This window comes from Drosophila navojoa, chromosome 5 (genome assembly GCF_054131105.1).
Source record: "Drosophila navojoa isolate 15081-1374.11 chromosome 5, UAZ_NAV_1.0, whole genome shotgun sequence".
Classification (NCBI taxonomy): domain Eukaryota; kingdom Metazoa; phylum Arthropoda; class Insecta; order Diptera; family Drosophilidae; genus Drosophila; species Drosophila navojoa.
In genome coordinates this window covers 5,592,383-5,612,071 of record NC_142893.1, presented here as the reverse complement: position 1 = coordinate 5,612,071, position 19,689 = coordinate 5,592,383, and the positions used below count along the sequence as shown (strand labels likewise).

Here is a 19,689-nt window from a genome sequence, read left to right as displayed (position 1 = left end):
TTTCGCACCAATGCTCTCAAACTCCCTCTGGAGAATAATTTTCAATTAAAATCTTATCATACTCCATATCGATCAATGTCCCTACTTATATCACTACGTCTCTCTTTCTCTCTCTCTCTCTCTCTCTCTTAGCAGCTCATTAACAACATCCCCCTTTCTCCTTCTTTATATAATAAAATTAAGAATGCTAATTTTAAAAGCTAAGCCGTTTGTTTATCATAATTGATACAGTTTGTCTGAAACTGAAAATGAATTCTATAATATACGATTAATTAAGGTATAGCAAGTACGAAATGTTCATTATCAAGTCATTATCAAGTGAACGAACAGGATGAGAATTCTCTGGCAATGGTAAACAAGAACGACCAGGTCACCTTGTACATAGCAAGCTAAATGACATGCGCGCCGGTAAATGCAGGACAGGAGGACAGAGAGATTGGAGAGACAGACACACGTACAGCAATTACAACAAATAGTTTAAGGGAGTTACGAAAAAAAATAAAAAAGTCACCAAGCGACTGAAAATGTTTTGTTTTGATGGGTTCGCATTGATGAAGTCTTACGCTCTCTTCTTGTTATTGTTATTGTTGTTGTCGGTGAATCTTTTTACAGCTGCTGCTGCTGCTGCTGCGGCTGCTGATGCTGTGGCTGCTGCTGCTTCTGCTGCTGCTGTTGCGGTCGCCGCTACCTGTTCACGTGCTGCGTTTCGAGTTTGCCGAGTTTATAAATGTTAAAGAAAAGACGCTGGGCGCAGCAGTTTCGCGGTAAAACTCAGACGTGCGCAAAGTCAAGCAGAAAATCAAGCGAATTTAGATTAATGTTTTTGTTACCCTCTGCATGTGATGTTATAATTTGTTATAGTTTTTTGGTTTTACGAATGCCTCGATACAACGAAATCAACGCAAAAGCCTAACGAAACAGCGCGAATATAAAGAAATTTATACAGTGAAATCGAAAGTGAAGCACAATTTAAATTGATTTAATTTGTTGCGACGCGTTAAATAAACTAACTGTGTCTTAAAGTAAGTCAAATTGCAAATCCTACACTGAGGTGATCCCAATAAAGATCTGAATTTAAGAGTGAACGAAATAACTGCAATTAATTTGGTTGCAGATATTAAGCAATAAATCTGAATACGAATTCGATGATTGCAAATTTTGCTAAGTGAATTTTATCTTATGATAATTCAAATTACAAATTTAAAGAAAATATATAAGAAATGCGAGCCGATATAATAAAAGGCTAAACTAAATAATTGGAGTAGAAATTGCGAAAATTGTTTGCAAAATATTTTACACAATTAAAGTGAAGAACAATTTTTATTTTTCTTATTTAAGTAAAAAATAAAACAAGTTAAAGCCAATTTGGGAGTAAAAATACAAAAAGCAATAAGAATTCCAGGGAAAACAAATGACCCTATAAAACAAATAAATAGATTACATGTTCAATTAAATTTTAATGCAAATTTTTAAAGTGAAGTCAAGTTTATTTCAAAGTTGAATTATGTAATTACCAAATTTGAGCTTGACTTAAAACATAGATTTAAAAAAATATTCGTGAAGTGAATTCCAAATATGACTATAAATATGTATGTATTTATTACTAATAAATTCAAATGAAGTGAAATTGAACTGATTTCGAAATTTAAATAAGTTAACTGTAACTTCAGCTAAGGCTCCTATGTGTTATATGTTAATGACCCACATAAAAAGGCGTTTAAATGCCTTCCATAAAACAAATAAGAGTTAAAAATAAATGGTGAAAACTCATTTAAATTACATTAATTCTTGCATGAACTTGAAATAAGTTCAGATTATCTGGCACTACGTTAAATTACATATCTTAATGATCGACATTAAAATGGAGCTGTCGCAATAGCCGTTCCAACACACATGTTGAAATATCAACAGCACTTGGACAAGCATCTTTGACTACGTATTGACTTAGGTCAAAAAAGCGCATTGACTTCAATCCATAATAATAATAATAATATTTATAGAGTAAGACATCCAAACCCACGAGCAGCCAACTGAATGTATAACATTTTCATTATATTAACACCCAAACGCAATCAACAAACTCGAAATGAAATGAGTTAGCTGGCAAATGTATGGGATTGCAACATCTTCAGTTTTTTTTGTTTATATATTGCCAAAAATGGGCATTATGGAAACGGATCCCACTAAAGGTGAAGGTACCGGCTGATTTGCATAGTATATAACCAAAACTGAAGAAGAAGAAGAAGACGAGTGGGAAGCACAACAACAACAAAAGTATAACAAAAAAGAGATGCAAAACCCAAAGGCGGGTTTGCCCTTGAAATGGTTTCATCGAAGAGCAATTAACTAACCAGCTATCGAAAGGGGCTTACAGAAAAAAAAACAAAACAAAAAAACTATGTCAGACAACTCTATATATAAGTAGTATGTTTTTTATGAATTGAATTTGGTTTTCAGATTTTTTTTTTTTTTGCACATGTCGCACTGTTTGCTGAGGCCGCAGGGCTTCATTTTAACGAATGTCTCACCAGTTGCCGCATTTGATTTCGTTGAACAACTGTGTAAATATTTATAAGTCTTCCTGAAAAGACGCGTATTTACCCATCGCTAAACATAATTCACAATTGATAATGCAAAAGCAAATATAGAATAAGCTGGCAAAAATTTATAGTTCGATCATACGGCTAATAATAAGCAGGCAGGGTAGTTGAAGATCACAGAGATCATACAAAAGTAAATAAACTTCATTTGACCATAAATAAATAGCGTTAAGGAGTCTTAGATCATACAAATTAATATGGGCCATTTTAAGTTCTCATTAATCATTTGCATTGCAATAATGCAAGACGAAATTGTAGGACAATGCAATTATAGCAGTCAGCTAGATGTCAGTCAGCCTGAGCTGAAAAGGAAAGGAATGACAACAGCCAGCTGCTGTCAGCTAGGCAGACATGACGGCAAGGAAATATATCATAGCAGTCAGCTAAATGTCTGCTAGGCAGAATTTCAGTTTTATTTAAAGCAACTTTAAATCTCTCAGAGACAATTTTAAGTCTCAGCAAAAACATGTTTTCTTAGTCACCAGCTATGCCTTGTTTACATGTTAAACTATATAATGAAAAACCTTCGTGGAGCAAAGCAATTAGTTTTATTATGGAACAAATTGCAAAGAGGGTTTTAGAGGTAATATTATTGGCAAGTTCGTAATTGACAGACGCCCCAATAAACCTTCAGGTGACTTGTGACTTTAATTGTTTTTTCACTTTTATTATGTATTTGTTAGCTATGCCATGAGGTGACATTGAACCGCACTTACGATATGCCCAAAAAGTAATTGATATTTGAACTTGATTTGTTTATGGTCGAGGTAGCGGCACTGTGATCTATGGCTCATTGTCATTAACAGCTAATGAACAGGCTATTTGTTAAATGCAGATTACTCTTGGATAAACCTGGAAAGCTACTCAAATAGAGTTCCGCTGGGTGAAGTATTGTGAATGCGGTATGACTACGTATGTATTGATTGACGTATTGCTGCAGTGCTCTACAGCCAGCCACTAATTGTATTTGCACACTTGTTAAGTGAACACTCAACCATATTCATATAGCATTGACAATGCAACTAATTCATTTGACTTTTGCTTACAGTTAGATATGCCACGATACGGATATGGTATAGCATCAACAGCCCTCTGGCTCAGTCTCCTGCTGGGGAGTTGTGTTGGCAAACAGAATGAGTCGACGCTGCAGTTGCAGACGTTTGATCATGCGATTCTTAATGGCAGCAATATCTGGTCCAACAAGGACTTGGAAGTGACTGTGACAGCGAATGCAAATGAAGTCGAGAATGATGATGATGGAGCCAAGACAGACAGACACGAAGCACTGCTCGCACAGAGCTCCATCATCTACGGACTGACAGAAGTGGCCAATGCGAGCAATGTGAATCCCATTTGCCATGCACAATTGAAGCACGTGCAGCGCAGCATCCTCAACAAACAGCCTTGGGCTCTAAAAGGTGATGATCACTTATTGATTACTGAACGAGTACCCTCATAACGGTATAAGAGCTTACCTTTTACTTTTTGCTGTACAGTGCTCGATGCTTCGGGTGGCAAACCGTCGGGTTTTATATTTGGCCAAAACTATTGGCTGGGCAGTCGAGAGGCCTGCAGCAGCATGCAGCGTCCTCTGGGCATAACGCTGTCCAAGCAATACAAGCGTCAAATGCATAACGGTTTAATTACACAGAAGTCGCCCTTCGATATGGATTATCGCGTTATCTATTTGCGACACAATTCACCTTGGCAGGTGGAGCTGAAGGTGATGTCCGAGCAAATAATACACATCGGTCTCTGTTTGCCCAGCTCGTGCAAGTCGAGCGAGATACAACAGTTGACCAGCGACTATATGGCGGGCAGCTTCAAGGACAGCGACATATTCGAAATGCAGCCCGAGGTGCTCTACGTAAAGGACCTGAAGCTGAGAGATGTATTCTACGACCGGCTGAGCTTCAAGCTTGTTGTGGGCTTCGTGTTGGTCACTTGTGCCTTCATGCTCTGTGCCCAGCAGCTGAGCGTGGCCAAACAGCTGCCAGCGGACGGGCATGCGGATGGCGCTGGCCTCGCACCCGTCGAATCGGAGATCTGGCGAGCTTTGCATTTCCTGCTCAAGTGGCGTCCCGTGCAGAGCTTCGTCAGCTGCTACGATGTGGCCAACAATTGGCGGCGCATCGTTGCCACGCGTGAGAACAGGTCCTCGGAGATCCCACTGCTCAATGGACTACGCTCTGTGTGCGCTGTCGGCATATTGATCTTCCATGTGATGTGGTTTATGTACTTCACAGTGCACAACAAAGCAACGCTCTTGGCCTATGGCGAGCAGATCTTCTTTCAGTACATATCATCGGCTCCCTTACTGGTGGATGTCTTCTTCACAATCAGGTGAGTGAAAGGTGGTCCAAAATTGCTTTTGAGTTTCAAATTACAATTTTCCGGAGGGGTTGCCAACGTGCTGAATTCGCATCTAAAATTGGAATATTGTTTCATGTCAGGTTTTTAGAATATGCTAAATATGTGAAAGGCAGTTTTTGGAGTCCTGTATCTTTGGCATAGTTGTTTTTTCACTATACATTTTCTTATTATGTGAACTTACTTAAACTTGAACTCTATATATATATATAGGTTATTATTCTGTTGTCTTTTTTTGCCGAAAAAATATTACCTACTGAATTTATTGATCAGCTGTCCTTCAACTTGTTAATACAATATCAGTTTAGATGTTATCTGAACTTACATTAAATTGCACTTGTTTTTAATTTTAAAAAATTAATATTTTATATTGAATTTATTGTACAGCTGTCCTTCAACGACCATGTATTCCAGTATTAAGAAATAATTAAAACAAGTTTTAAAGGAGAGTAGTCAGTTATCTGAACCTGACATTAAATGTACCAAAAATTAATGGGAGGTTCTAGTCAGTCTAGAATATCTCAATAATCTAGTCTAAACTTGTCTTAATTCCTAGATCAGCACATGAAGGAGCTAATAAGATTTTTGAGTTTGAGCAAGCCGTATTAATCTGCCTTATTTTGCTAAATTTTTCTTATATATTCACAGTGGTTTTTTGCAGACGTACAACTTTTTACGCAATACAGAGCAATTGCAGGCAATACGTGATAATGGTTCCATAGCCAATGTGAAGCTCTTTAGCAAGTTACTGTTTCATCGTTATTTAAGACTTGTACCGCTCTATCTGATTGTCATTGGCAGCGTGGATTTGGTTTTTGCCTACATTGGCGACACTTCAGTCTATCACATCAATGAACGTTTCGATGAGATCTGCAGTCAGCATTGGTGGCGCAATTTGCTCTTCATACAGAATTTCTATGATTTCAATGATCTATGCCTGAACTGGAGCTGGAGCTTGGCTTGTGATATGCAATTCTTTTTAATTGCAAATGCCATATTGTTTCTATATGTCAAGTGAGTTGAATACAATCTCAATTTTATGCACTCTATTAAAGTCGTTTGCTTCGCAGGCATCCCAAGTCTGCGAAATTGCTGACTCTCGCTGGCCTCGCGGTAAATATTGTGTGGTCCTTTGGTATTGGCATCAAGAGCAATTTTGAGTTCTCCATTGACATAGTCTATGGCACCAGCTCACAGATCTATATAAATCCCATTGTGCGCGTGCTGCCCTATATTGTGGGCTCCATAGTAGCATTCTGCCTGGCTGAGCGCCGTGTGAGCTATCAATTGAGTGAGGGACAACAACGTTGGCTATGGCACATCTGCCTGCTTGTCTTTCTGATCTGCATCCATTCGACAGTCAAAAGGGACTTGGGTTACATGATAACCATTGCTTTGTTCGCCTTGGGTCGGATTTGCTTCTCGTTGAGTGTTTGCTGGATGATTGTGGGCAGTGCAACGGGTCGGGGCGTTTGGTGGTCTCGTCTGTTGGAAGCACGTTGCTTTCAGCATTTGAATCGTGTATCCTATGCCTTCTACTTGCTCAATCCTTTGATAATATCCTTGATCTATGGTCTCAGTAGTTCCAGCACGCATGCAGACCCCATTATGCTGGTATGTACGTTTATGAACCAATATTTTGTTATAATAAGCATTTGTTTATTTCAGTGCATTATTTGTTGCGGATTTACTTTGATTGTCTACCTGGCGTCCATTGTTTTTTCAATGGCATTCGAGTTGCCATACAGCAATTTGTCAAGTTTGTTATTAAGAAAACCAAAAACTACCTAATTTTGTAAACAACTCTTTGCTCTGTTCTGTGAACAATTGATGCATTTAGTATATTCTTAAGTATGTATATAATTCACGAAACGTACCCAGGTTTACAGATATTCAAGTCTACATATAGAAATATATAATTATTTAGTGTTATATGGCTAACCAAATAAAGTGAAACACGCGATTTTACAGTTTTAACTAAACCTGAAATGCTTATCGATAAACTTATTGGCGGGCTGCAGCGGAGCAGAAAAATGCGTGCGCAGCCAACCTTAAGCGACGCAAACTTGATCGTGGTGGGATTGCAAAAGCATGTTTGCTTGGCGCGCCGTGAAGTTGGCTGCAGTAGTATGCGCGCCAATGAAAAAATATTCAAATATTTTAAGTCTGATCATTTTGTGATCAATGTTTCATTACAATTAACTTAAACATTTATATTCATTAATATTTACAACACTAATTACATACATATGTGTATCGTAGAATCTATATGCTAGGAATGTGAGTGTTTGTGCGGGTGAGTGTGAGTGTATATGTGTTTGTGTGTGTGTATGAGTGAGTGAATATATTCAAGCACTTCCTCGCAACATGGCACGACATCTAATGAGTAGCAGCCCAAAAACAAGCAACGTTCATCATTATAAAAAACTAATCTTTAAGATATTGCTCCAACGGATTTGATCCCAGGAGCCTCGACGTAGCCGTCTCGTCTAAAGGAAAAAATGAAAAGAGGACAGAAGGATAATTTTCATGAAATTGTTGTGTATGAGGTAATCTAAACTCACTTGACTGTGTCGGCTTGGCAGTGGTGGTGCTCTCTGCTCGCTGCGATTGCAGACAGTTCAACCACTCAGACAACGAGATTATCTTATCGTCATTGGCATCACAGTAGCGTGGCAATTTTTTGCCACATTTGCTCAAATTGCTGCAAAGGACGTTTTTATTAAAAGGAAACCAAATTACTCGAGAGTAGAAAAGTTACACACCTGGATCTTGTGACCAGATCACGGAAGACCTTCCACTCTTTGCGCTCCCACGACTTGTTTTTGTTTTTGTCCAGAAAAACAAAACTCAGCGTGGCAATGCGTTCATCCTCCGACTTCCACAAGGTCGAGTTGCTGGATATATAGTTGGCTCAGTTATTGAAGAAATACGCATTTTATATGTGTATCAACTTACCCCGAATTACTGCTGGGTAATATTTGAGTGTTGAAAAACGCTTTGAGCTCTTTGAGAAATTGCGTTTTTCGGGGCTCGGTGCAGCCTTTCATGGGTCGCACGGCGCTGACCTCATCACACTGGGGCCTCGTCTGACCGAAAGTGCCGGGAATATTCTTGCCCGTCTCCTCGTTGACACACCAGCAGATGGAACTGTAGCACTGAACCCGCTTATAGCGACCATCGGGCATGCATTCGGGCACGTAGAACGATCTGTTGCCATCATGCTGAAAATGTTATCAGGTTAACATCGCTGCATGGATATTGGACGGTTGGGCATGAGAAAGTTGGATCCGATTGGACTTACGCGCTGCTCTTCACGTGCCACTGCTCGATCTGTCCAGCAGTTGGCATCGACTTCGCTCTCGTTGTTCGTTGTCTCAGCTGTTTTGTCCATCAGAACTGTGAACGAAAGGCCCATTAGAATAGACTCGATACTGCCCTTTGAAAGCATGCCAAGTGCTATTGGATGTTACTTGGATGTATTATTCAAAAATAGATTCGTTAGTCTTGTAGCCCCAATAGGTACGTACAATTAACTGGCGATATGCGATGTGAATATTGTGTCATGCTCGAGTCCTCAACCTCGCCCGCATAGTCATCATCGTCGTGCTCCTCGCTTCCATTGCCCAGCTCATGGATACGCGAATTGCCTCCGATTATATTCGTGTTTGTATGATCTTGATTGATATTTGTATGGTGTATGTTATAGTGCGTGCGACGTGGTATTGTGGGCGATATAATGGAGCTGATCGTTGGACTGCTTGTCAGCATTTTACCTGTAGGTGGAGGGGGGCGGCAGGAATTTCGTTTGGTTTGGTAGATGGAAACAAAAAACAGAGAACAGAGAAACACACACAACATAAACATTTATGGTTAAGGTAAGTAAATATTACAAATTTCGGTACTCATGCAACAGGACGAAAAAACTACATCATGCACTGCCTCTCTCCGTGATTCGCATATTGTTAAAGTACTGCTACTGGTTAGGTATGCTGTTAAATGTTCTAATTTATAAAGTTGGCTTATCTAAGAGGCAAAAACTAATGCCTTTCTCTATGATTCTCGCAAAGCAGTTAAGGTTGCTGTTGAAAATGACACTATGATAACTTAAATGTAGAGTCAGAACTGCAAGTACTTTATTTCTCTGTGATTCTCACAAAGCATACGGATGAAACTAAGGCAGTTATGACATCATTTCCGATCTAGTTTTCTCTACTGCCTTTCTCAGTGATTCTCAGCAAGTCAAGTTACTATCCCATTTAGTTATACACCTTAATATCCCCTGGTATAAACATAGCGCATGCAATGCTTAGTCTACAGTTGATATCATGCTTTGCCTCTCTTTGTGATTCTCATATACTCCCCATGCAGTTAAGTATTCTATATTATATTTAAAGAGCTACTTACGTTGGCTGGCATCTTTGGTCAGGCAGCTGCTCCACTCCAGACGGGACAGGCTATCGTCTCTGTTGACATCACAGTATTTGCCAAAGGCACGTCCACAACGTCTGGGCTTAACCGACTGTATATGTGTATGTGTGTGTGTGTGTGTGTGTGCATATAAAATAGAGTGTTTCGAGTTTCGAGTTATATTGTGGTTGACTGAGTGACATGGACAGCTACAGCAATAGCTACTCACCCGCTTGACAAGCTTCTTGAGCTCACGCACTTCTTGCCTGTCCAGCAACTGATTGGCATTCCCATCCATTTGGGCAAATTTCCAATCCAGTATAGCCGCATCGCTCAAGCCACCGGCTGGCAACGGCTGGCCGGATTTGGCGTGCTCGTTGCGCAGCAATTCGATTAAGTGACTATTGAATGCCTGACGATCCGTTTTGCTGCACGCCCGATGTCCGTTGCCAGCTTCACGGCTATCCGCTTCCGAGTTGAGCTGACGCTGAGGCGATCGGCGACGATTGCTGCGCCTGAAGGCGCTGCACTTCGGCCGGCTGCGGCGCGTCGACGTGTTCTTAATGGGATTACCGCTGCTGTCGCTGCACCAGCAGCCGGTGTCGCCCAGGCACTGTACGGCTGCATAGTTGCCGTCGCTGCGACAGCGCGGAAAGAAGATTTTCGGATTGCGTTCACGCTCGCGCCTAGCATACTGACGTGCCACCAGGCAGCCTACATGTGGAAAGAGAGAAAGAGATAGCGAGAGTGAGATAGATGTATAGGGAATTCCCAGCTAAAGCTCGAGCTCTTACCTTTGCAATTGCCGCGATGCTTGAGGCTGACCTGATGGCCGCTGCACTGCACCCGCAGCAGGTGACAGCGTGTGGGATAGGTCTGATCGTCTGTGCCACAAACGGGCTCCATTTCGCTCTCGTCGCATTCGCCTTGCTTGGCGGCGCACTCGGACAGCGACTGCGACAGCTGGCAAAAAGGTGTGAGAGAAGTGAAGGTGTGAGTCAAATATTTGCTTTACTATGCGACTTACACGCCAAAATACGTTAAGATACATATATGTGTATATACATATATATATCAATGTATACAGAGACAGAGAGAGAGAGACAGAGATAGATATAAATAATAATATCAAGCACGCGTTAAATGATTTATTACATTTATGGTCGCCAAAATCAAGTCTTGCATACGAATCAGTTGGGCTGGAATCGCTCGCGGGGCACGCCGCAAGAGCTCTGAAAATCAAACTGATTCAAGCCATATAACTTGAATATGGCATCTCAGCGGCTGCCACCATTTGAATGTCTGGCCAAATATTATGGCCAGACCAACTGGCTAACCACTTGAAGCAGAAAAAAAATAAAAAATTAAAAACTTTTTTCGAGCTGACTACGCGTAATTCTAGTTTACTCCAAATAATAACGAGCGTATGAAAAAAAAAATACTACATTGGCCCCCACCCATCACCTCCCCTTGCAATTGCGTAGCACTTGGGTTTTGTCATTGCAGCAGCTCTTTTTTATACCCTGTTGAAAATGCTAATTTTGGGTATGATATATGCGAGTATATGCAAATTTGTGTCACAGGCAGCCCGAAGTGTGTGGCTAATTATGGAATGTATATATGTGTTCCTGCAGTATCAAGATCGTCCCTAGGTGCGTCCATCTATTACGCTTTATATCCGTGGTCTGTCATCTTGCTCGTCCGACTTTTTGTCTATTTATCAGACCATTCCTTCTTCCTTTGTCAGTTAGCATCCGTCTGTCGTAATCTTTTTTACCCATATACCATTTGCCATGGCTCATCTCATCCAAAAAGCTGAGCGCAAACATTTATTGTTTATATTATTATTTTTTTAGGGTATCTGCCAGTCGTTCACTTCTGCCCAATAGTGACTACCACTTTTTATCGTCGATTTGCTACTCTTTAGATAAACTACAACAATTTTCTTGACACTAATTAGTTACAAGCTGCGCGCAAAAGCCAGGCGAAATAGAGTTGTATAACTGCACAAGATATTTCTGCTATGATTGCAAGTTATTAGATGACATCGAAGTGCTCGTATTTCAACAATTTTTATGTGCACATTGGAAAGGTTCTTAGATATAATTATTTTTGTATTACATATAAAATTCTACAACTGGTTTAACACCTTAGAGTTTGCAACATTTGTGTCATAAAATCACTTGTTTCAGTCTGATCTTAATTGCTTTTTAAGCTTCAATTTAAATGCTCCCTATTCATGTTCGTAAGATCATCAATTATAATGAAAGTTGTAGCAATTAAAACTATTTATAGTAGCAGTTAGAGCTATGTTACAATGTTTCATTCCATGTTCCTTACACATTAGTCCAATTATAGCTAATGTCTGACTGACATTAGAAATATATCTATTGTAGTGATATTTCATTCAACATGTGAACCCCAGCTGCTTGCATTTGTTTCATTCCACGTTCCTCAGCTTTACAATTCAATAATGTCTTATTTACACGAGCTCCATTTCACATACCCTTCACTCAATAGCTTTCAATAAACACCAATTGAGCTGCTCCCGTTCCACAATAACCCAAAATTCTTGCTCAACAAACTCTTCGACAATAGAGCAAACAGCCATAAAACGAATGCATAACAATTATCATTTGTAAGTCCCATATTTGAAGAATGGAAACTCAATACCAGTAGCCCGAAAAGAGAAATGTTATACAATTGTACAACAATGACTTCTTATCAGGTATATAGCCACACACACACAGTTAGGGCAGAGGCGTAGCCATTTTGTATTGACTCTTCGAGTTCTATTTGATTTTTGGAGCACGCGCTGGCATCGCGCTGTAATCGAATCGATTGTGAACAGGTGAGTCGCCGTTTTGAATTCCCTTAGACACATGGATAAACATGAAATTCATACAGTATAGAAATGTATATATTCATATACATATACTTGCACTTGTATTCTATATACCATATGCAAATAGTGCTGGCTCAGCGCAGATGTCGTAAGGCGAGTAGCTGGAATGATATACGAGACTGTCTCTAGCTCATCTGTATTAACTTATGAATTCGTCCAAATGCGGGGCGCCAATTCTCTAATTGTTAATGCAAATGGCATTTCTTTCTGTTTTCTATGCAAAAAAGGGCGTTATTCAGCAACGTGCCAGCCATAATGTGACGATGTATGGCTAGCTATATGAGTATAAAATACCCTGCACACATCTCTCCGTGTGTATATATATCATTTTTATATATGGCGACAGCTCAAGGATTGTTCTGTTCGATAACGACACACCAAACAAAAAAAAAATGAGAGAAAAAAAAACAATTATTGACTGACAGTTCTCACGCTCGCCGTGGAGCTTGTGGCGGCGGGCAGGGAGAGCTCGGGGCGAGAATGAGAACAGCACTTGAAATACTGCTTCACACTTTGTCATCATCAGGCTGAGCGGGCAGCTTAGTGCCAATGGAACTGGACACTGCCAATGGCCAATGGGCCATCTGCCTTCCCTCCCCTACCCACTCTCTCGCTCCCTCTGCCTCTACCTCTCTCTCTCTTGTTCTCTCCCGCCCAGTCTATTCCTACCTGGCCAAAACGCTTTTGACTTGTGACCATTTTTATATATTTTACATCTCAGCGCTTTTTGTGCCGATTCTTTTGCTGCTCCTCAAAAAAAAAAAAAAAAGAAGCAGGAGAGCAGAGAACAACAAAACACGTTCGTCGGTCAGATGAAACAAAAACAAAGCCAAAGCCAAAGCCGAGCAGGAGCTGCGCGCAGACTTGAGGAACGGCAAGGGAGAAGGGGTCTGGTGCTGGGGGCGAGGGTATTTGCCGGCAAAGCAGAAATCGCAGACAGCGCGGCGGCAGCTCTTCAACTTAAAAATAAAATACAAAAGAAGGTGCAAAAAAAAAAAGCAAAGCCCAAAAGAAGAGAGATACAAAAGCTGGCTAAAAAGTCAAAGTCCGACTGTGCAGACAATTTGTAGCAATCAGGCTCAATCACAGTTTGCTCTACTCTCTTAATACCTGGAATATTCAAGTATTTTCTTGGGATTTACACGCTTTCGGTTAACTTACGGGCAGATCAAGTCGCGTCTCCTTCGGCTGCTGCTGCTGCTGCTCCGGCTGCTCCAAGCTCTCGACCATCAGCTGCGCGAGCAGCACACAAAACGTAATGCTCAGGCATTTGATAAACATTTTCATCTGATTTTTGATTCAAGTGTCAATAGAATTTGGTAATTTATTAATGGCACAAGCACAAGCTGATTATTGCATTATATGTATATAGTATATATAATATATATATGTATGTATATTTCTCTGATATTTCGAACTTTTTGCACAGATTCGCAATTCGCGTTGGCTTCTGTTGGAAATTGTTGTCTGCTTTATATATTATTTGTTTATCGATATCCGGCGCGCTATTTTTGGCTCAAATCTTGGCCAATTCGGTTGATAGAGATTGGATGTTACGCATATGTCTATACTCTAGATATAAATATATATGTATATATGTATATCGATGGGCGAGTGCTCGATGTATTTTAGCTTTATATGAACTTATGAAAGCTATAGCAATTGTTGTTGTTGTTGTTGTGGCTGCTGCTTGTTTGTTTGTTGTTTGTTTGTTTGCTGTTTACTATTTACTGTTTGCTTGTTTGTATTTGCGCAAAAATTATACACAGAGTGAAAAATCGAGCCGCAGAGCGCGAGACTAAAACTGTAAAAAGTGAAAAACCAAACCGTGCGTCGCCAAGTTTCAAATACGACTGAAACGCAAGCAGTTCAATAGGAGTATAGTCGGGAATATATACATATAAATATATGTGGCCTAAAGTGGCCCTCGCCACAGACCGAGCGAGAGAGAGAGAGAGAGAAAGAGAGAGGAGGAGAGCGAACGTATGCGCGCAAAAGAGATAGAGTGCGCGCACAGCGAAAGGGATAGCCAAATGACAGACGAGCGAGAGAGCAACATACATATATGCGAGGCATTGGTCAGCCGCATTAGGCATCGCATCGACAATATCGTCGATGTCGCCACAATGTCTGGCAGTGTCTACTGCCATATCTTATCTTTATGCCTGCTTATACTGGTCCGCACTGGCCTGGCTTGGCCCGGCCTGGACAGCGAGCGCTTAGCATAAAGGCACAGCGATCCTCTCTCACTCTCTCTGCATGTGTGTGCGAGTGTGAAATTTATCTTCCTTTGTATATCTGAAGAGGTTTTCGCCTCAGCCAAAGAGCCTAAAACAAAAAGAAGCCACTGCCAGTTGGTGGGATCAGCGACGCGATCTCTGAACCAGCTGTGGCCCAAGCAAAGGTAAAGGCGAAAAAAAACAACGAAAAACGAAGTTAAATAAAAGGAGAAGAAAAGGAAAAACGTGAGCTATGTACTTGCAACTGGGACTGGGACTGGGACTGGGCTTGAGACTGGGTCTGAGACACACAGAGCTCCTGCCTCTCCTGCCAGCCAGGCAGTCAGTCGCACGTCTGTGATTTATAGAGCTGCTGCTGCCGCTGCTGTTGCTGCCCCGCCGGCCGGTGACGGTGCCCATGTCCATGTACCTGTCACTGTGTGCGTGTGTGTGTGTGAGTGAGTGTGAAACCTGCCAGACAGTGTGACGGCAAAAGCAGCGGCCCTTGCCTCTGACCCGCTCTCTGCCCCCTTCAGCCCATTGTGTAGTCTTTTTATACCCTGAACCCATTGAAAATGGGAAATCAGGGTATAATGGTTTTGTTAAAATGTATGTAACAGGCAGAAGGAGGCGTGGCAGACCCCACAAAGTATATATATTCTTGATCAGGGCGACGAGCTGAGTCGATTTAGCCCTGTCCGTCTGTCTGTCCGTCCGTCCGTCCGTCCGTCCGTCCGTCCGTCCGTCCGTCCGTCCGTCCGTCCGTCTGTCCGTATGTTTGAACGCGTCGATTTCAGAAGATATAAGAGCTAGAGACTTCAACTTTTTTTTAAAATGTCCGTATATATCACGCGGATATCGAGTTTATCACTAAAAAACGATAACTCATTCCGATACTTTTTTATCGATAAAAAACCTTATCGAAGATCATTTTAAAAATTATATCTCCTACGTCTTTTAAGCTAGAGTCTCCAAATTTAAAATGTATATTAAGATGTATTTTATACAATTTCGGTTTTTGTTAAAATTTACCCCCACCCCTTAATCCACCCCCTCACCCTCATCTTTGTAAAAGTCGTATATCAAATACTAGAGACTTGTGCTTCGGTATACACATACATTTCAACGTTATAATTACTTTCTGAAAGTTTCAGTACGATCGTACGTCTAGAAATTAAATTATTCAACGAATAAGTTATAATATTGCCAACACTGCAGCGCAACTCAAGCGCAATCGCCTGTATATGTGAGTGTGTGTGTATGCGTGTGTTTGTTTGTATGTGTATGTGTGTGCGTTTGTTTGTTTGTATTCGTGTGTGTGTGTGTGCGTGTTATTATTGAAATATCAGTTGGTCGTAGGGTTCAGGGGATCTCGTAGTCGAGCAGTCTCGACTAGAGCTTTCTTACTTGTTTTTTGTGGTCTTCTTTTATGGCCAGCCGAACATGCTATAGATATCTAAGTGTGTGTGTGCGTGTGTATGTGTGTGTGTGTGGATTGGTAGGCTCAGACAGCGACTGGCAGACAGTATGACGCCAAATTCAATACACCAACGTCGATAACAAAGGTAAACACAGACACAGACACACACACACGCACACACACACACACAGTGAGGCAGAGACTGTAACACGGAGTCCATTCAATAAAGGGGTACAAGAAGAAACCACTCGAGCGGTGTCAATAATAATAATAGCCACAGTCCAATGGACAACGATGAAGACGCATTTGGTAGTCCCCTCTCTCCACTCCCTCGCCGCCCTCCTAGCCACTCTTCGATGTTGATCAACAGAACACACACATACGCACACACAAGCAACAAAATCCCAAAATTGAAACAGCAACAAAAACAGATACAGATACAGATACAGATGCAGATACAGATACAAAGATACAGAGACAAGACAAACATTACGCCCTCCTCTTGTACTTAACTAATCATTCTGTGATGCTTCTTCTTATTTACTTGGTTTGTTTGTTTGTTTGTTTTCTTCAAGCTACAATTCGGCTGAAATGATTTGTTATAGCTACGCATTTATAGCTGTATCTGCAGCTACATACATATATCTGTATCTATAGCTGTAGCTGCAGAGTATTAGAATCGAAATCGCAATCGCAGTCGCAATTGGATTTGGATTTGCTATTGGAATCTGCGCACTTGCAAAACAATTAAACAGTTTAGTGGAAAATCAAAGCACTTGGTTGAATATATGTAGATGTAGCGATTGCATGATACTCGTTCAAGAACTAAAGCTACTTAGCCTATGTATCTATCGGTAGAGTAAAATATTATTTATATTTTGCCGATTTGACAAACCAATGATAATTTCATAAGAAAATAAATTTATATTCAAGTGATATTGTTTTTTGTATTTGACACTAAATAAACCTAAGATGACGGTATACATATATTAGAATATATTCCCAATGTCAAGTCTCCAATACAATTACAGCATCAAATATGTAGATATCACACCAAACCAATATACTCCTTTCAACTCTTAAGCGAGTATAACAATCTTGTGCTAAGCAAAACAAACTCAAACCAAATTAATTGCACAGTTCTTAAAAAGAATAATAAATTATTTTATACAAGAAATTTTGCACGCTTCTGCGAAATTTCGATAAATATTCTATACAGTCTAGATCTTGTTAAGTTTACGCTTCACTATATATGCATACATGCATGTATACACACATACACATATATATGTAGATGCTCTTATCATCTCACCAGAAAGCAATACGAATTTATAAAGTACCTTTCCAAGACTTCCCCATTTGGGAACACCCTGAACTGAACTCGGCTTATGAACCTTGATATAGTCGCGCTTTTCTGCATATAAAAGACTGTGCGAGTCTCAATGAGCATCAATAGTGTATCAACTGAAAGTCTATCGGAAGCATTCAGGAGCATCCATGAAGTTCATCGCATACCTAGGCATACTGCTGGCTGTCGTGGTCTACTTGGTCCAGGCACAACCCTTGGAGCAGGACTCACTCGATGGACGCGAGCCCGGGGCCGTGGAACCCACTCAGCAGGAGTCACACAGTCGCCTTAAGCGTGCCACATGCGATCTGCTAAGCGGCTTCAGTGTGAATCACTCGGCCTGTGCTGTGCATTGCATTGGCCTAGGCAAGAGCGGCGGCTATTGCAATGATAAGGCTGTGTGTGTTTGTAGACGTTGAATTACTTGGAATAAAACATTATTTCACATCAATATAATATCTCTAGTGTAATGAATTCATTTGATAACTTGAAGTATTCAAGTCTCTGTACATGGATCTGATCAGGGATCCAATCGATATACATATGTATATACATCTATAGAAAAACTTTATGATGTTTCAACTGATAAACATGAAAAGCACTATAAACTGTGGAATATATTCCTCTTCGTAAAAGCGACAGGTGTTAAGAGAGGTATGTGGTTTTCTTCTATTTACCGAAATATCAAAGCCCAGTTAAAATACTGAAAATTCATGACCTACATAAGGAGATCAACAACAGCTTAATAAATTAAATAATGTTCCGTATAATCTTTGCGTATTTGACAAGCAATATCAATGCTCGGTTGAGAGCCCCCTGACTTATCTAGGTACATATGTACGTATTAATAGAGACAAAGCTGTGTGTCAGGTATAAAAACCTTCGATTCACTGTCTCTACTATCCACAATTAGTCAAGTTTTCCAGCTGTCTGCAAGTCAGAAGTTATACCGATTGAGGAAAATTTAAGCGAAAACTACAACAACCATGAAGCTTATCCTGGTGCTTACTGTACTCGTATCCATGGCTTTGGTAGACGCTGCCATCAAGCCAGTAGATCTTCAGCAAGCTGGCGTACAGGAGGTTCGGGAAGCGAGTCCAGCTGAGATCCTCTCCACAAACCCGGGCAAACAGCCTGCAGCGCAATATGGGTTTGTGCCAGGGAAATGCGGTTTAGGTTGTCGGCGAGTATGCCAATGCAGATGGCCATACTGATACTGTATAAGACACGAATTCAAATGTAACATATAAATGCATATAAATGTATATGAACATTATATATAAAACTGTTTGTATTATTATAGCAAATGAGCATAGGCATCAGTTTTCAGGTGAAGCAGCAACTAGCATTTCCTTTCATTCATTCTATTCCCACCTGTCGTCACCTTTTCAGTTGATTATCGCCTTGCTATGAACTGTGCCGCATTGCCGGCTGTTGGCAGTTTACGCAACTGGTTCATAGATGGCGCCAGCGTCGATCTGCTTCATATGCTCGCATATTTTAATCAATTATATTTGAACGAACTTTTAGCTTAAAGTTCAAAAGCAGCAGCAGCATCAGCAGCAACAGACAGCGCAGAATTGGCGTGCCTGTGAATTGTTTACTTTTGTTTCTTCTCACTTTTCACGCGAATTTTATGTTTATTTGATTTTAAAAGACTTTAATGGGCACGCTTATCGCATTTGCCCAGAGTTTTGGGTCAGAGCTGTCGACGGATGGGCACATGGGCTGTAGATCAGGAAAGCAAATGAATTGATAGCAAGAGCTACACTTCATTCTTAAATAAATTATGAAATTTTGCCAACGTTAATTTGCATATTGACTTATCACACATTAAATATATAGCTAAGCAAATACAATTCCACAATGAACTGTGCGCACAAATGCCTATTCTTATCAATTAAATGAACATAAGCACTGAACAACAGGAGAGAAGAGAATGTGCTTCTGTGTCTACGATGCTCATTGCACAGCCGCAGTCTTCAGATACAAACACAGAGCAGAGCGCAGACACACGATCAATTAACGCCAATTATACGTGATCTCGAAACGAAATTGTTTAATAAAAAATTATTGGAATTAATACTGAATTGCGAGTGTCGTGGGCATAAATTTACAAAATGATTTAAGTGTTATGTTACACTAACAAATGAAACCGGCCGGAACAACAAAAGTAGCAACAGCAACAGTTACAACAATTTCGGCTTGCGTTATTTTACATATATTTTCTAATTGTTGAATATTTGCCTCGATAGCGTCTCGAAGAACCGCTCGCGAGAGTTACTTTATTTACACTGAGCCTTTAGTTATCAGCATTGCGCATTTCAAACATATACTACATATTATCTTTAATCTCACAGCAGAACCTAGGAGAGAGAAATTATGCAAGAGAATACAATTTCGCCAGCAAACACATG

The 19,689-nt window shown here is 40.5% G+C and overlaps 3 protein-coding genes across 8 annotated transcripts; 2 read left to right on the top strand and 1 right to left on the bottom strand.

Moving 5' to 3' along the window:
* The first annotated feature begins 416 nt into the window (after positions 1-416).
* Positions 417-6,952, top strand: LOC108653171 (nose resistant to fluoxetine protein 6). 3 transcript variants are annotated; one of them, XM_018103495.3, is made up of 6 exons: positions 417-1,022; positions 3,649-4,018; positions 4,097-4,943; positions 5,619-5,984; positions 6,041-6,584; positions 6,639-6,952. In XM_018103495.3, the coding sequence occupies exons 2-6, from the start codon at positions 3,655-3,657 to the stop codon at positions 6,759-6,761; spliced, it is 2,244 nt and encodes a 747-aa protein (XP_017958984.1). In that variant the 5' UTR covers positions 417-1,022; positions 3,649-3,654; the 3' UTR covers positions 6,762-6,952. The 3 variants fall into 3 exon arrangements, with proteins under 3 accessions (XP_017958984.1, XP_017958985.1, XP_089117791.1); XM_018103496.3 differs by lacking the exon at positions 417-1,022 and adding an exon at positions 1,639-3,234; XM_089261665.1 differs by lacking the exon at positions 417-1,022 and adding an exon at positions 3,291-3,512.
* Positions 6,953-7,157: 205 nt separating this feature from the next.
* Positions 7,158-19,572, bottom strand: magu (SPARC related modular calcium binding-like protein magu). 4 transcript variants are annotated; one of them, XM_089261667.1, is made up of 10 exons: positions 19,420-19,572; positions 10,175-10,343; positions 9,610-10,094; positions 9,378-9,492; positions 8,501-8,746; positions 8,275-8,429; positions 7,929-8,194; positions 7,736-7,867; positions 7,535-7,674; positions 7,158-7,459 (listed from the first exon to the last, which is right to left on the bottom strand). In XM_089261667.1, the coding sequence occupies exons 2-10, from the start codon at positions 10,284-10,286 to the stop codon at positions 7,398-7,400; spliced, it is 1,713 nt and encodes a 570-aa protein (XP_089117793.1). In that variant the 5' UTR covers positions 10,287-10,343; positions 19,420-19,572; the 3' UTR covers positions 7,158-7,397. The 4 variants fall into 4 exon arrangements, with proteins under 4 accessions (XP_089117793.1, XP_017958997.2, XP_089117792.1 ...); XM_018103508.3 differs by lacking the exon at positions 19,420-19,572 and adding an exon at positions 13,447-14,161; XM_089261666.1 differs by lacking the exon at positions 19,420-19,572 and adding an exon at positions 13,447-14,159 and having other exon boundaries at positions 8,275-8,369.
* Def (Defensin) lies at positions 17,357-17,720 on the top strand. The gene has a single exon (XM_018103562.3). The coding sequence runs from the start codon at positions 17,422-17,424 to the stop codon at positions 17,689-17,691; it is 270 nt and encodes an 89-aa protein (XP_017959051.1). The 5' UTR covers positions 17,357-17,421; the 3' UTR covers positions 17,692-17,720.
* Positions 19,573-19,689: the final 117 nt, after the last annotated feature.

Excerpts from the sequence above, each read along its gene's own strand:
- LOC108653171 (XM_089261665.1), top strand. Across the intron at positions 4,944-5,618 it reads GATGTCTTCTTCACAATCAG|TGGTTTTTTGCAGACGTACA; the intron begins GTGAGTGAAAGG and ends ATATATTCACAG. Across the intron at positions 6,585-6,638 it reads ATGCAGACCCCATTATGCTG|TGCATTATTTGTTGCGGATT; the intron begins GTATGTACGTTT and ends TGTTTATTTCAG.
- magu (XM_018103508.3), bottom strand. The coding sequence starts at position 13,572 with ATGAAAATGTTTATCAAATGCCTGAGCATTACGTTTTGTGTGCTGCTC. Across the intron at positions 7,868-7,928 it reads TTACCCAGCAGTAATTCGGG|CAACTCGACCTTGTGGAAGT; the intron begins GTAAGTTGATAC and ends CTATATATCCAG. Across the intron at positions 7,460-7,534 it reads TGCCAAGCCGACACAGTCAA|ACGAGACGGCTACGTCGAGG; the intron begins GTGAGTTTAGAT and ends TTTTTCCTTTAG.
- Def (XM_018103562.3), top strand. The coding sequence starts at position 17,422 with ATGAAGTTCATCGCATACCTAGGCATACTGCTGGCTGTCGTGGTCTAC.